At 25.6% G+C, this 16,059-nt stretch overlaps 1 protein-coding gene across 1 annotated transcript in view; it reads left to right on the forward strand.

Annotated features, from left to right (window-relative positions):
• The first annotated feature begins 556 nt into the window (after window positions 1-556).
• Window positions 557-16,059, forward strand: part of LOC130668039 (DET1 homolog) — a 30,076-nt gene continuing 14,573 nt past the window's right edge. Inside the window, exons 1-6 of the mRNA XM_057470029.1 lie at window positions 557-1,249; window positions 1,752-1,889; window positions 2,167-2,311; window positions 2,386-2,494; window positions 2,818-3,010; window positions 3,082-3,560. Of these exons, the coding sequence (XP_057326012.1) occupies window positions 842-1,249; window positions 1,752-1,889; window positions 2,167-2,311; window positions 2,386-2,494; window positions 2,818-3,010; window positions 3,082-3,560 (1,472 nt within the window). The 5' untranslated portion in view covers window positions 557-841. The remainder of the gene's footprint in view (window positions 1,250-1,751; window positions 1,890-2,166; window positions 2,312-2,385; window positions 2,495-2,817; window positions 3,011-3,081; window positions 3,561-16,059) is intronic.

A 16,059-nucleotide genomic window follows, 5' to 3' on the forward strand; every position in this document is an offset into this window, starting at 1 on the left:
TAATTTTTGAATTTGTTTAAAAATGACAGATAATAAAAAAAAAAGTATTTAAAAAATTCTACATAGTTTTTAAAATTTTCTACATGTGCATATTTTTATAAATTTTTTTAAAAATCCAATTGTGGAAAAAAAAATTCAAAAATTGGTAATTGTCTGTAACTTCAGTATCATCAAACATCAGACAATTTTTAAATTATTAACAACTAGAGTAAATAAATAATAAACCAAATTTGAAAAAATGTGCATTTAAAAAATTTAGAAATTAATAAGTGCATTTTTAAAATTATTTACTCTATTCATTTATAGTTTTATATTTGTCTGATGTCTACTACATTCACATTCACGAAAATTCAAATAAATTATTTTTCGCGCCGTTCGCGCTTCTGTTGGTTTCTAATTTTTAAACTCGTAAAGCGATTGATCGATTGTTTATTGTCAAAAAATAGTTGAAAAAATATGAAAAGTGACTGTGATAATTGTTATTTAAATTTTTATACTCCAAAATAATTAATTAGTAATTAAATTACTCGATTATATGCTCAATCGAAACTAACGAATTGTTGAATAATTAATAATTAAAATCTTTAAAAATTCAAATAAATGACAATAACTTTTAATGAAAGTTAGGTTAATGATATAAAAATATATCAAATATATAAATAAATAAATTTATTTTTAAATTTATAATTAACCATAAAAATTTAAATAAATTTGATTTTATTCAAATATTAAATGACAGAAAATAATTCCGCGGTAGTTTTTCAAAAATTAAAAAATGATCCAATAAAAAAAAGTTTTATCGTGTAAGATAAAGTTATGGAATTGATTACAAAATCAAAAAATGGCAGCGGAGAAGGGGAAAATAGAATTTGTAAATGAACCCTGTACAATAAAACCCCGCAAATTTTCAGCCCAAAATATCGTCCTGAGGTTAAGACGTCGCGAGACCATCGCGTGTCAGTATCCAGGTACTCAAGTACTGATATCCCGTCAATTTTACCAGAATGTATTTCCCAATTTCACGGTTGTCAATGTGGAGAAGCCGCCCTGTTTTTTACGTAAGTTTAGTCCTGACGGCAGATACCTCGTGGCCTTCAGCGCCGACCAGACTTCAATTGAAGTTTACAAGTACGAAGGAGCTTCAGCTGCCGCAAAATTACTCGTCGACTGCAAAGGCGAGTACATTGGCCACAAAAATGATGACAGAAGTTTTCATATCCGCAATAATATTTTTCATCAGTTTTTTAAGGTACCAAAGCTGGAGCGCTTACATATTTATCATAAATAGGTCTTACCAAATTACGGCTCCCTGCCTTTATAAATCCGGAATAATTTCTCATGCAAAAATTTCTCAGCAATAATTACTCAAACAAAAATTGATCCGACACAAAAATTCATGGAGAATTTTTCACATTTGTGGTGAGAAAATATGCCTTGAGAAATTATTGCTGAGAAATTTTGTCGCAAGAAATTATTGCATGAGAAGAAAAAGACGGTCGCCCCAAATTACAACCACCAGATCAATCAACTCTACTACTGTCTCATTAACTCTACCGAATAATATCGATACCAAAAAAAATTTCTATTAATTGCGCGTGTAATCGCACACCCGGAAGTGTTCCTTTGCTATGGAGATGTCGGAAGATCGTAAAATTATTCGATAGAGTTGTAAATTTGGTAGATCTGTAGACAGCAGAGATCTCAGTGTACCCTGAAGTTTTATTTGTATAAATAAATTACTTTTTTTCCAGCCAAAATGGGTAATTAATGTAGTCGATAGCAATGAGCAATTAAATAGAGAATGTAGTTTATTTACTGATGACGGAAGATACGTCATTGTTGGATCAGCAAAACATATTTCTGAGGAATTGAGACCACATTTTTACCAGGTAATTTTGTTGCTGAATAAATGTCTTAATTATTATGATCTTGAAATTAACAGACAATTAATAATTTTAGGATTTTTTTTTACAACGAATTTATGAGAAAAAAAAAAACTAAAAAAATGCACATGTAGAAAATTCAAAAAACTATATGTGCAATTTTTCAAAATATTTTTTTTTTTATTATTTATATTTAAAAAAAAATCCAAAAATTATTTGACGTCAGTTAACTTCAGTATCATTTAATTATTTGATTAATTTGATTTAATTTAATTGACGGTAGATTTACTCGAATAATGAAGCTTTGACACCAAATCCCCGATCACCGCTTGAAGACTACACTCTTCATCTAGTTGATCTCAAAGGGGGTAAACTCTGTGATTTCCGGCGTTTTTTAGTTGATAAAATTTATTTATCTCATAATCAAGGTCAATTATTTACTTGCTCACAAAATATAAAAAGATAAATTATATTAATTATAACGTTTTTAATAATTTATTAGGACTGTATTTGTATAAAGATATTTTAGCAGTTTTATCAGTACAACATCAAACTATTCATATATTTCAAATACTCGATGGAATGTTTATTAATGTTAGAACAATTGGAAGGTAAATTATTTAAATTCTATAAAAGCGCGCGCGATTTAAATGGTAAATTACACACCAAGGGAGGAAAGTAGGACATTTCAACCCGGGTGTGTAATTGCCTACTTTAGCCAAAGGCGAGTCCTACTTTCCTACATGGTGTCCATACAATTTTTCACCAGATCTGTACCTGAGTTTAAATTTTTGTCTGTGGGAAAAATGGCGCGTGCGCAAATTTTTATAATTCATTTTCTCATAAAAGAAAAGAAAGATTTCCTTCCCTCTAAACAGGGCAGGAATTTAAACTTCCGGTGCGGGTTTAGTGAATAAATATTTTACTGCTGTAGGTTTTGTTTGGAAGATGAAAGTTATTTATTAGCAACAGCATATCCTCAAATTAACATACGGCCGTTTAAAGACACGACAATAAATACATTGAAACATAAATTATTGATACATTTATATAAACGGGCTGCTTATATCAGTAAAACATCAGATGATCCATATGAGTTGCGTCGTTTTTACCAGTACTTTGATCAGGTAATTTGAATAAAATCAAATGTTGGGTTTAAATTATTATCCAACAATAAAAATAATTGATAATCCAACAGTTGAATGCATTGCGGATGTGGAAGATGCAGCTACTGGACACTAATCACATACTGGTGCGTTACGCGAGCGAAGAAGTAGCGACTCTGCAAACAACTGACCCAAATGCACATCCAGCGCTGCTGGTTGTCTATGACATGGTCTCTGCTAAAGTGATTGCTGCTTACGACAACGCATCGTCTCACATGCAGACGCAGTTTGAGAACTTCAGTGATTTTTTCCGCAACGCAGACACGCCGTACATTTGCTCGCCTTCTAATAACATTTACGCGCGACTGATGCAGCAGAGATATAAACAGACGATTGTGAGCGCGCGATACGGCGGCATGACTGAGGCGACCAAAAGACTGCTCTCCCAACTGCCAATTTGTGCTCAATCATATTCCAGTTCTCCGTATCTTGATCTTTCGCTGTTCTGCTACGATGACAAGTGGGTGTCGATGATGGAAAGACCTAAGGCTTGCGCTGAACATCCTATTAGGTAATTTTTTTATATTATTATTTAAAATTCCCGCCCTGTTTAGAGGGAAGAAAGTCGGTCTTTTCTCTCATAAGAAAACAAATTTTATATATAATTTATATGGTATTACTCTGGGTATGGATTTTATATATAATTTATATGGTATTACTCTGGGTACGGATTTTATATATAATTTATATGGTATTACTCTGGGTATGGATTTTATATATAATTTATATGGTATTACTCTGGGTACGGATTTAATATATAATTTATATGGTATTACTCTGGGTATGGATTTTATATATAATTTATATGGTATTACTCTGGGTATGGATTTTATATATAATTTATATAGTATTACTCTGGGTACGGATTTTATATATAATTTATATGGTATTACTCTGGGTATGGATTTTATATATAATTTATATGGTATTACTCTGGGTACGGATTTTATATATAATTTATATGGTATTACTCTGGGTATGGATTTTATATATAATTTATATGGTATTACTCTGGGTAAGGATTTTATATATAATTTATATGGTATTACTCTGGGTATGGATTTTATATATAATTTATATGGTATTACTCTGGGTATGGATTTTATATATAATTTATATGGTATTACTCTGGATATGGATTTTATATATAATTTATATGGTATTACTCTGGGTACGGATTTTATATATAATTTATATGGTATTACTCTGGGTATGGATTTTATATATAATTTATATGGTATTACTCTGGGTACGGATTTTATATATAATTTATATGGTATTACTCTGGGTATGGATTTTATATATAATTTATATGGTATTACTCTGGGTACGGATTTTATATATAATTTATATGGTATTACTCTGGGTATGGATTTTATATATAATTTATATGGTATTACTCTGGGTAAGGATTTTATATATAATTTATATGGTATTACTCTGGGTATGGATTTTATATATAATTTATATGGTATTACTCTGGGTACGGATTTTATATATAATTTATATGGTATTACTCTGGGTATGGATTTTATATATAATTTATATGGTATTACTCTGGGTACGGATTTTATATATAATTTATATGGTATTACTCTGGGTATGGATTTTATATATAATTTATATGGTATTACTCTGGGTAAGGATTTTATATATAATTTATATGGTATTACTCTGGGTATGGATTTTATATATAATTTATATGGTATTACTCTGGGTACGGATTTTATATATAATTTATATGGTATTACTCTGGGTATGGATTTTATATATAATTTATATGGTATTACTCTGGGTACGGATTTAATATATAATTTATATGGTATTACTCTGGGTATGGATTTTATATATAATTTATATAGTATTACTCTGGGTACGGATTTTATATATAATTTATATGGTATTACTCTGGGTATGGATTTTATATATAATTTATATGGTATTACTCTGGGTACGGATTTTATATATAATTTATATGGTATTACTCTGGGTATGGATTTTATATATAATTTATATGGTATTACTCTGGGTAAGGATTTTATATATAATTTATATGGTATTACTCTGGGTATGGATTTTATATATAATTTATATGGTATTACTCTGGGTACGGATTTTATATATAATTTATATGGTATTACTCTGGGTATGGATTTTATATATAATTTATATGGTATTACTCTGGGTACGGATTTAATATATAATTTATATGGTATTACTCTGGGTATGGATTTTATATATAATTTATATGGTATTACTCTGGGTACGGATTTTATATATAATTTATATGGTATTACTCTGGGTATGGATTTTATATATAATTTATATGGTATTACTCTGGGTACGGATTTTATATATAATTTATATGGTATTACTCTGGGTATGGATTTTATATATAATTTATATGGTATTACTCTGGGTACGGATTTAATATATAATTTATATGGTATTACTCTGGGTATGGATTTTATATATAATTTATATAGTATTACTCTGGGTACGGATTTTATATATAATTTATATGGTATTACTCTGGGTATGGATTTTATATATAATTTATATGGTATTACTCTGGGTACGGATTTTATATATAATTTATATGGTATTACTCTGGGTATGGATTTTATATATAATTTATATGGTATTACTCTGGGTACGGATTTTATATATAATTTATATGGTATTACTCTGGGTATGGATTTTATATATAATTTATATGGTATTACTCTGGGTAAGGATTTTATATATAATTTATATGGTATTGCTCTGGGCATGGATTTTATATATAATTTATATGGTATTACTCTGGGTACGGATTTAATATATAATTTATATGGTATTACTCTGGGTATGGATTTTATATATAATTTATATGGTATTACTCTGGGTATGGATTTTATATATAATTTATATAGTATTACTCTGGGTACGGATTTTATATATAATTTATATGGTATTACTCTGGGTATGGATTTTATATATAATTTATATGGTATTACTCTGGGTACGGATTTTATATATAATTTATATGGTATTACTCTGGGTATGGATTTTATATATAATTTATATGGTATTACTCTGGGTACGGATTTAATATATAATTTATATGGTATTACTCTGGGTATGGATTTTATATATAATTTATATGGTATTACTCTGGGTACGGATTTTATATATAATTTATATGGTATTACTCTGGGTATGGATTTTATATATAATTTATATGGTATTACTCTGGGTATGGATTTTATATATAATTTATATAGTATTACTCTGGGTACGGATTTTATATATAATTTATATGGTATTACTCTGGGTATGGATTTTATATATAATTTATATGGTATTACTCTGGGTACGGATTTAATATATAATTTATATGGTATTACTCTGGGTATGGATTTTATATATAATTTATATGGTATTACTCTGGGTATGGATTTTATATATAATTTATATAGTATTACTCTGGGTACGGATTTTATATATAATTTATATGGTATTACTCTGGGTATGGATTTTATATATAATTTATATGGTATTACTCTGGGTACGGATTTAATATATAATTTATATGGTATTACTCTGGGTATGGATTTTATATATAATTTATATGGTATTACTCTGGGTATGGATTTTATATATAATTTATATAGTATTACTCTGGGTATGGATTTTATATATAATTTATATAGTATTACTCTGGGTATGGATTTTATATATAATTTATATGGTATTACTCTGGGTATGGATTTTATATATAATTTATATGGTATTACTCTGGGTATGGATTTTATATATAATTTATATGGTATTACTCTGGGTACGGATTTTATATATAATTTATATGGTATTACTCTGGGTATGGATTTTATATATAATTTATATAGTATTACTCTGGGTACGGATTTTATATATAATTTATATGGTATTACTCTGGGTATGGATTTTATATATAATTTATATGGTATTACTCTGGGTACGGATTTTATATATAATTTATATGGTATTACTCTGGGTATGGATTTTATATATAATTTATATGGTATTACTCTGGATATGGATTTTATATATAATTTATATGGTATTACTCTGGGTATGGATTTTATATATAATTTATATGGTATTACTCTGGGTATGGATTTTATATATAATTTATATAGTATTACTCTGGGTACGGATTTTATATATAATTTATATGGTATTACTCTGGGTATGGATTTTATATATAATTTATATGGTATTACTCTGGGTACGGATTTTATATATAATTTATATGGTATTACTCTGGGTATGGATTTTATATATAATTTATATGGTATTACTCTGGGTAAGGATTTTATATATAATTTATATGGTATTACTCTGGGTACGGATTTTATATATAATTTATATGGTATTACTCTGGGTATGGATTTTATATATAATTTATATGGTATTACTCTGGGTATGGATTTTATATATAATTTATATAGTATTACTCTGGGTACGGATTTTATATATAATTTATATGGTATTACTCTGGGTATGGATTTTATATATAATTTATATGGTATTACTCTGGGTACGGATTTAATATATAATTTATATGGTATTACTCTGGGTATGGATTTTATATATAATTTATATGGTATTACTCTGGGTATGGATTTTATATATAATTTATATAGTATTACTCTGGGTACGGATTTTATATATAATTTATATGGTATTACTCTGGGTATGGATTTTATATATAATTTATATGGTATTACTCTGGGTATGGATTTTATATATAATTTATATGGTATTACTCTGGGTACGGATTTTATATATAATTTATATGGTATTACTCTGGGTATGGATTTTATATATAATTTATATGGTATTACTCTGGGTATGGATTTTATATATAATTTATATAGTATTACTCTGGGTACGGATTTTATATATAATTTATATGGTATTACTCTGGGTACGGATTTTATATATAATTTATATGGTATTACTCTGGGTATGGATTTTATATATAATTTATATGGTATTACTCTGGGTACGGATTTTATATATAATTTATATGGTATTACTCTGGGTATGGATTTTATATATAATTTATATGGTATTACTCTGGGTACGGATTTAATATATAATTTATATGGTATTACTCTGGGTATGGATTTTATATATAATTTATATAGTATTACTCTGGGTACGGATTTTATATATAATTTATATGGTATTACTCTGGGTATGGATTTTATATATAATTTATATGGTATTACTCTGGGTACGGATTTTATATATAATTTATATGGTATTACTCTGGGTATGGATTTTATATATAATTTATATGGTATTACTCTGGGTACGGATTTTATATATAATTTATATGGTATTACTCTGGGTATGGATTTTATATATAATTTATATGGTATTACTCTGGGTAAGGATTTTATATATAATTTATATGGTATTGCTCTGGGCATGGATTTTATATATAATTTATATGGTATTACTCTGGGTACGGATTTAATATATAATTTATATGGTATTACTCTGGGTATGGATTTTATATATAATTTATATGGTATTACTCTGGGTATGGATTTTATATATAATTTATATAGTATTACTCTGGGTACGGATTTTATATATAATTTATATGGTATTACTCTGGGTATGGATTTTATATATAATTTATATGGTATTACTCTGGGTACGGATTTTATATATAATTTATATGGTATTACTCTGGGTATGGATTTTATATATAATTTATATGGTATTACTCTGGGTACGGATTTAATATATAATTTATATGGTATTACTCTGGGTATGGATTTTATATATAATTTATATGGTATTACTCTGGGTACGGATTTTATATATAATTTATATGGTATTACTCTGGGTATGGATTTTATATATAATTTATATGGTATTACTCTGGGTACGGATTTTATATATAATTTATATGGTATTACTCTGGGTATGGATTTTATATATAATTTATATGGTATTACTCTGGGTAAGGATTTTATATATAATTTATATGGTATTACTCTGGGTATGGATTTTATATATAATTTATATGGTATTACTCTGGGTACGGATTTAATATATAATTTATATGGTATTACTCTGGGTATGGATTTTATATATAATTTATATGGTATTACTCTGGGTATGGATTTTATATATAATTTATATGGTATTACTCTGGGTATGGATTTTATATATAATTTATATAGTATTACTCTGGGTACGGATTTAATATATAATTTATATGGTATTACTCTGGGTACGGATTTTATATATAATTTATATGGTATTACTCTGGGTATGGATTTTATATATAATTTATATGGTATTACTCTGGGTACGGATTTATATATAATTTATATGGTATTACTCTGGGTATGGATTTTATATATAATTTATATGGTATTACTCTGGGTACGGATTTAATATATAATTTATATGGTATTACTCTGGGTACGGATTTTATATATAATTTATATGGTATTACTCTGGGTATGGATTTTATATATAATTTATATAGTATTACTCTGGGTACGGATTTTATATATAATTTATATGGTATTACTCTGGGTATGGATTTTATATATAATTTATATGGTATTATTTGGTTACTCTGGGTACGGATTTAATATATAATTTATATGGTATTACTCTGGGTATGGATTTTATATATAATTTATATGGTATTACTCTGGGTATGGATTTTATATATAATTTATATAGTATTACTCTGGGTACGGATTTTATATATAATTTATATGGTATTACTCTGGGTATGGATTTTATATATAATTTATATGGTATTACTCTGGGTACGGATTTAATATATAATTTATATGGTATTACTCTGGGTATGGATTTTATATATAATTTATATGGTATTACTCTGGGTACGGATTTAATATATAATTTATATGGTATTACTCTGGGTACGGATTTTATATATAATTTATATGGTATTACTCTGGGTATGGATTTTATATATAATTTATATAGTATTACTCTGGGTACGGATTTTATATATAATTTATATGGTATTACTCTGGGTATGGATTTTATATATAATTTATATGGTATTACTCTGGGTACGGATTTTATATATAATTTATATGGTATTACTCTGGGTATGGATTTTATATATAATTTATATGGTATTACTCTGGGTATGGATTTTATATATAATTTATATAGTATTACTCTGGGTACGGATTTTATATATAATTTATATGGTATTACTCTGGGTATGGATTTTATATATAATTTATATGGTATTACTCTGGGTACGGATTTTATATATAATTTATATGGTATTACTCTGGGTATGGATTTTATATATAATTTATATGGTATTACTCTGGGTATGGATTTTATATATAATTTATATAGTATTACTCTGGGTATGGATTTTATATATAATTTATATAGTATTACTCTGGGTATGGATTTTATATATAATTTATATGGTATTACTCTGGGTATGGATTTTATATATAATTTATATGGTATTACTCTGGGTATGGATTTTATATATAATTTATATGGTATTACTCTGGGTACGGATTTTATATATAATTTATATGGTATTACTCTGGGTATGGATTTTATATATAATTTATATAGTATTACTCTGGGTACGGATTTTATATATAATTTATATGGTATTACTCTGGGTATGGATTTTATATATAATTTATATGGTATTACTCTGGGTACGGATTTTATATATAATTTATATGGTATTACTCTGGGTATGGATTTTATATATAATTTATATGGTATTACTCTGGGTATGGATTTTATATATAATTTATATGGTATTACTCTGGGTATGGATTTTATATATAATTTATATGGTATTACTCTGGGTATGGATTTTATATATAATTTATATAGTATTACTCTGGGTACGGATTTTATATATAATTTATATGGTATTACTCTGGTATGGATTTTATATATAATTTATATGGTATTACTCTGGGTACGGATTTTATATATAATTTATATGGTATTACTCTGGGTATGGATTTTATATATAATTTATATGGTATTACTCTGGGTAAGGATTTATATATAATTTATATGGTATTACTCTGGGTACGGATTTTATATATAATTTATATGGTATTACTCTGGGTATGGATTTTATATATAATTTATATGGTATTACTCTGGGTACGGATTTTATATATAATTTATATGGTATTACTCTGGGTATGGATTTTATATATAATTTATATAGTATTACTCTGGGTACGGATTTTATATATAATTTATATGGTATTACTCTGGGTATGGATTTTATATATAATTTATATGGTATTACTCTGGGTACGGATTTTATATATAATTTATATGGTATTACTCTGGGTATGGATTTTATATATAATTTATATGGTATTACTCTGGGTAAGGATTTTATATATAATTTATATGGTATTACTCTGGGTATGGATTTTATATATAATTTATATAGTATTACTCTGGGTACGGATTTAATATATAATTTATATGGTATTACTCTGGGTACGGATTTTATATATAATTTATATGGTATTACTCTGGGTATGGATTTTATATATAATTTATATGGTATTACTCTGGGTACGGATTTTATATATAATTTATATGGTATTACTCTGGGTATGGATTTTATATATAATTTATATGGTATTACTCTGGGTACGGATTTTATATATAATTTATATGGTATTACTCTGGGTATGGATTTTATATATAATTTATATGGTATTACTCTGGGTATGGATTTTATATATAATTTATATAGTATTACTCTGGGTACGGATTTTATATATAATTTATATGGTATTACTCTGGGTATGGATTTTATATATAATTTATATGGTATTACTCTGGGTACGGATTTTATATATAATTTATATGGTATTACTCTGGGTATGGATTTTATATATAATTTATATGGTATTACTCTGGGTACGGATTTTATATATAATTTATATGGTATTACTCTGGGTATGGATTTTATATATAATTTATATGGTATTACTCTGGGTATGGATTTTATATATAATTTATATGGTATTACTCTGGGTAAGGATTTTATATATAATTTATATGGTATTACTCTGGGTATGGATTTTATATATAATTTATATGGTATTACTCTGGGTACGGATTTTATATATAATTTATATGGTATTACTCTGGGTATGGATTTTATATATAATTTATATGGTATTACTCTGGGTACGGATTTTATATATAATTTATATGGTATTACTCTGGGTATGGATTTTATATATAATTTATATGTATTACTCTGGGTAAGGATTTATATATAATTTATATGGTATTACTCTGGGTACGGATTTTATATATAATTTATATGGTATTACTCTGGGTATGGATTTTATATATAATTTATATGGTATTACTCTGGGTACGGATTTAATATATAATTTATATGGTATTACTCTGGGTATGGATTTTATATATAATTTATATGGTATTACTCTGGGTACGGATTTAATATATAATTTATATGGTATTACTCTGGGTACGGATTTTATATATAATTTATATGGTATTACTCTGGGTATGGATTTTATATATAATTTATATAGTATTACTCTGGGTACGGATTTTATATATAATTTATATGGTATTACTCTGGGTATGGATTTTATATATAATTTATATGGTATTACTCTGGGTACGGATTTAATATATAATTTATATGGTATTACTCTGGGTATGGATTTTATATATAATTTATATGGTATTACTCTGGGTATGGATTTTATATATAATTTATATAGTATTACTCTGGGTACGGATTTTATATATAATTTATATGGTATTACTCTGGGTATGGATTTTATATATAATTTATATGGTATTACTCTGGGTACGGATTTATATATAATTTATATGGTATTACTCTGGGTATGGATTTTATATATAATTTATATGGTATTACTCTGGGTACGGATTTAATATATAATTTATATGGTATTACTCTGGGTACTGGATTTTATATATAATTTATATGGTATTACTCTGGGTATGGATTTTATATATAATTTATATAGTATTACTCTGGGTACGGATTTTATATATAATTTATATGGTATTACTCTGGGTATGGATTTTATATATAATTTATATGGTATTACTCTGGGTACGGATTTAATATATAATTTATATGGTATTACTCTGGGTATGGATTTTATATATAATTTATATGGTATTACTCTGGGTATGGATTTTATATATAATTTATATAGTATTACTCTGGGTACGGATTTTATATATAATTTATATGGTATTACTCTGGGTATGGATTTTATATATAATTTATATGGTATTACTCTGGGTACGGATTTTATATATAATTTATATGGTATTACTCTGGGTATGGATTTTATATATAATTTATATGGTATTACTCTGGGTATGGATTTTATATATAATTTATATGGTATTACTCTGGGTATGGATTTTATATATAATTTATATAGTATTACTCTGGGTATGGATTTTATATATAATTTATATGGTATTACTCTGGGTATGGATTTTATATATAATTTATATGGTATTACTCTGGGTATGGATTTTATATATAATTTATATGGTATTACTCTGGGTACGGATTTTATATATAATTTATATGGTATTACTCTGGGTATGGATTTTATATATAATTTTTATATTGTATTACTCTGGGTACGGATTTTATATATAATTTATATGGTATTACTCTGGGTATGGATTTTATATATAATTTATATGGTATTACTCTGGGTACGGATTTTATATATAATTTATATGGTATTACTCTGGGTATGGATTTTATATATAATTTATATGGTATTACTCTGGGTACTGGATTTTATATATAATTTATATGGTATTACTCTGGGTATGGATTTTATATATAATTTATATGGTATTACTCTGGGTATGGATTTTATATATAATTTATATGGTATTACTCTGGGTACGGATTTTATATATAATTTATATGGTATTACTCTGGGTATGGATTTTATATATAATTTATATGGTATTACTCTGGGTACGGATTTTATATATAATTTATATGGTATTACTCTGGGTATGGATTTTATATATAATTTATATGGTATTACTCTGGGTAGGATTTTATATATAATTTATATGGTATTACTCTGGGTACGGATTTTATATATAATTTATATGGTATTACTCTGGGTATGGATTTTATATATAATTTATATGGTATTACTCTGGGTACGGATTTTATATATAATTTATATGGTATTACTCTGGGTATGGATTTTATATATAATTTATATAGTATTACTCTGGGTACGGATTTTATATATAATTTATATGGTATTACTCTGGGTATGGATTTTATATATAATTTATATGGTATTACTCTGGGTACGGATTTTATATATAATTTATATGGTATTACTCTGGGTATGGATTTTATATATAATTTATATGGTATTACTCTGGGTATGGATTTTATATATAATTTATATGGTATTACTCTGGGTACGGATTTTATATATAATTTATATGGTATTACTCTGGGTATGGATTTTATATATAATTTATATGGTATTACTCTGGGTAAGGATTTTATATATAATTTATATGGTATTACTCTGGGTATGGATTTTATATATAATTTATATGGTATTACTCTGGGTACGGATTTTATATATAATTTATATGGTATTACTCTGGGTATGGATTTTATATATAATTTATATGGTATTACTCTGGGTATGGATTTTATATATAATTTATATAGTATTACTCTGGGTACGGATTTTATATATAATTTATATGGTATTACTCTGGGTATGGATTTTATATATAATTTATATGGTATTACTCTGGGTACGGATTTTATATATAATTTATATGGTATTACTCTGGGTATGGATTTTATATATAATTTATATGGTATTACTCTGGGTAAGGATTTTATATATAATTTATATGGTATTACTCTGGGTATGGATTTTATATATAATTTATATGGTATTACTCTGGGTATGGATTTTATATATAATTTATATGGTATTACTCTGGGTATGGATTTTATATATAATTTATATGGTATTACTCTGGGTATGGATTTTATATATAATTTATATGGTATTACTCTGGGTACGGATTTTATATATAATTTATATGGTATTACTCTGGGTATGGATTTTATATATAATTTATATGGTATTACTCTGGGTACGGATTTTATATATAATTTATATGGTATTACTCTGGGTATGGATTTTATATATAATTTATATGGTATTACTCTGGGTATGGATTTTATATATAATTTATATGGTATTACTCTGGGTACGGATTTTATATATAATTTATATGGTATTACTCTGGGTATGGATTTTATATATAATTTATATGGTATTACTCTGGGTACTGGATTTTATATATAATTTATATGGTATTACTCTGGGTATGGATTTTATATATAATTTATATGGTATTACTCTGGGTACGGATTTTATATATAATTTATATGGTATTACTCTGGGTACGGATTTTATATATAATTTATATGGTATTACTCTGGGTATGGATTTTATATATAATTTATATGGTATTACTCTGGGTATGGATTTTATATATAATTTATATGGTATTACTCTGGATATGGATTTTATATATAATTTATATGGTATTACTCTGGGTACGGATTTTATATATAATTTATATGGTATTACTCTGGGTATGGATTTTATATATAATTTATATGGTATTACTCTGGGTACGGATTTTATATATAATTTATATGGTATTACTCTGGGTATGGATTTTATATATAATTTATATGTATTACTCTGGGTACGGATTTTATATATAATTTATATGGTATTACTCTGGGTATGGATTTTATATATAATTTATATGGTATTACTCTGGGTATGGATTTTATATATAATTTATATGGTATTACTCTGGGTATGGATTTTATATAA

The sequence above is a fragment of the Microplitis mediator genome, chromosome 1 (assembly GCF_029852145.1).
Source record: "Microplitis mediator isolate UGA2020A chromosome 1, iyMicMedi2.1, whole genome shotgun sequence".
Taxonomy (NCBI): domain Eukaryota; kingdom Metazoa; phylum Arthropoda; class Insecta; order Hymenoptera; family Braconidae; genus Microplitis; species Microplitis mediator.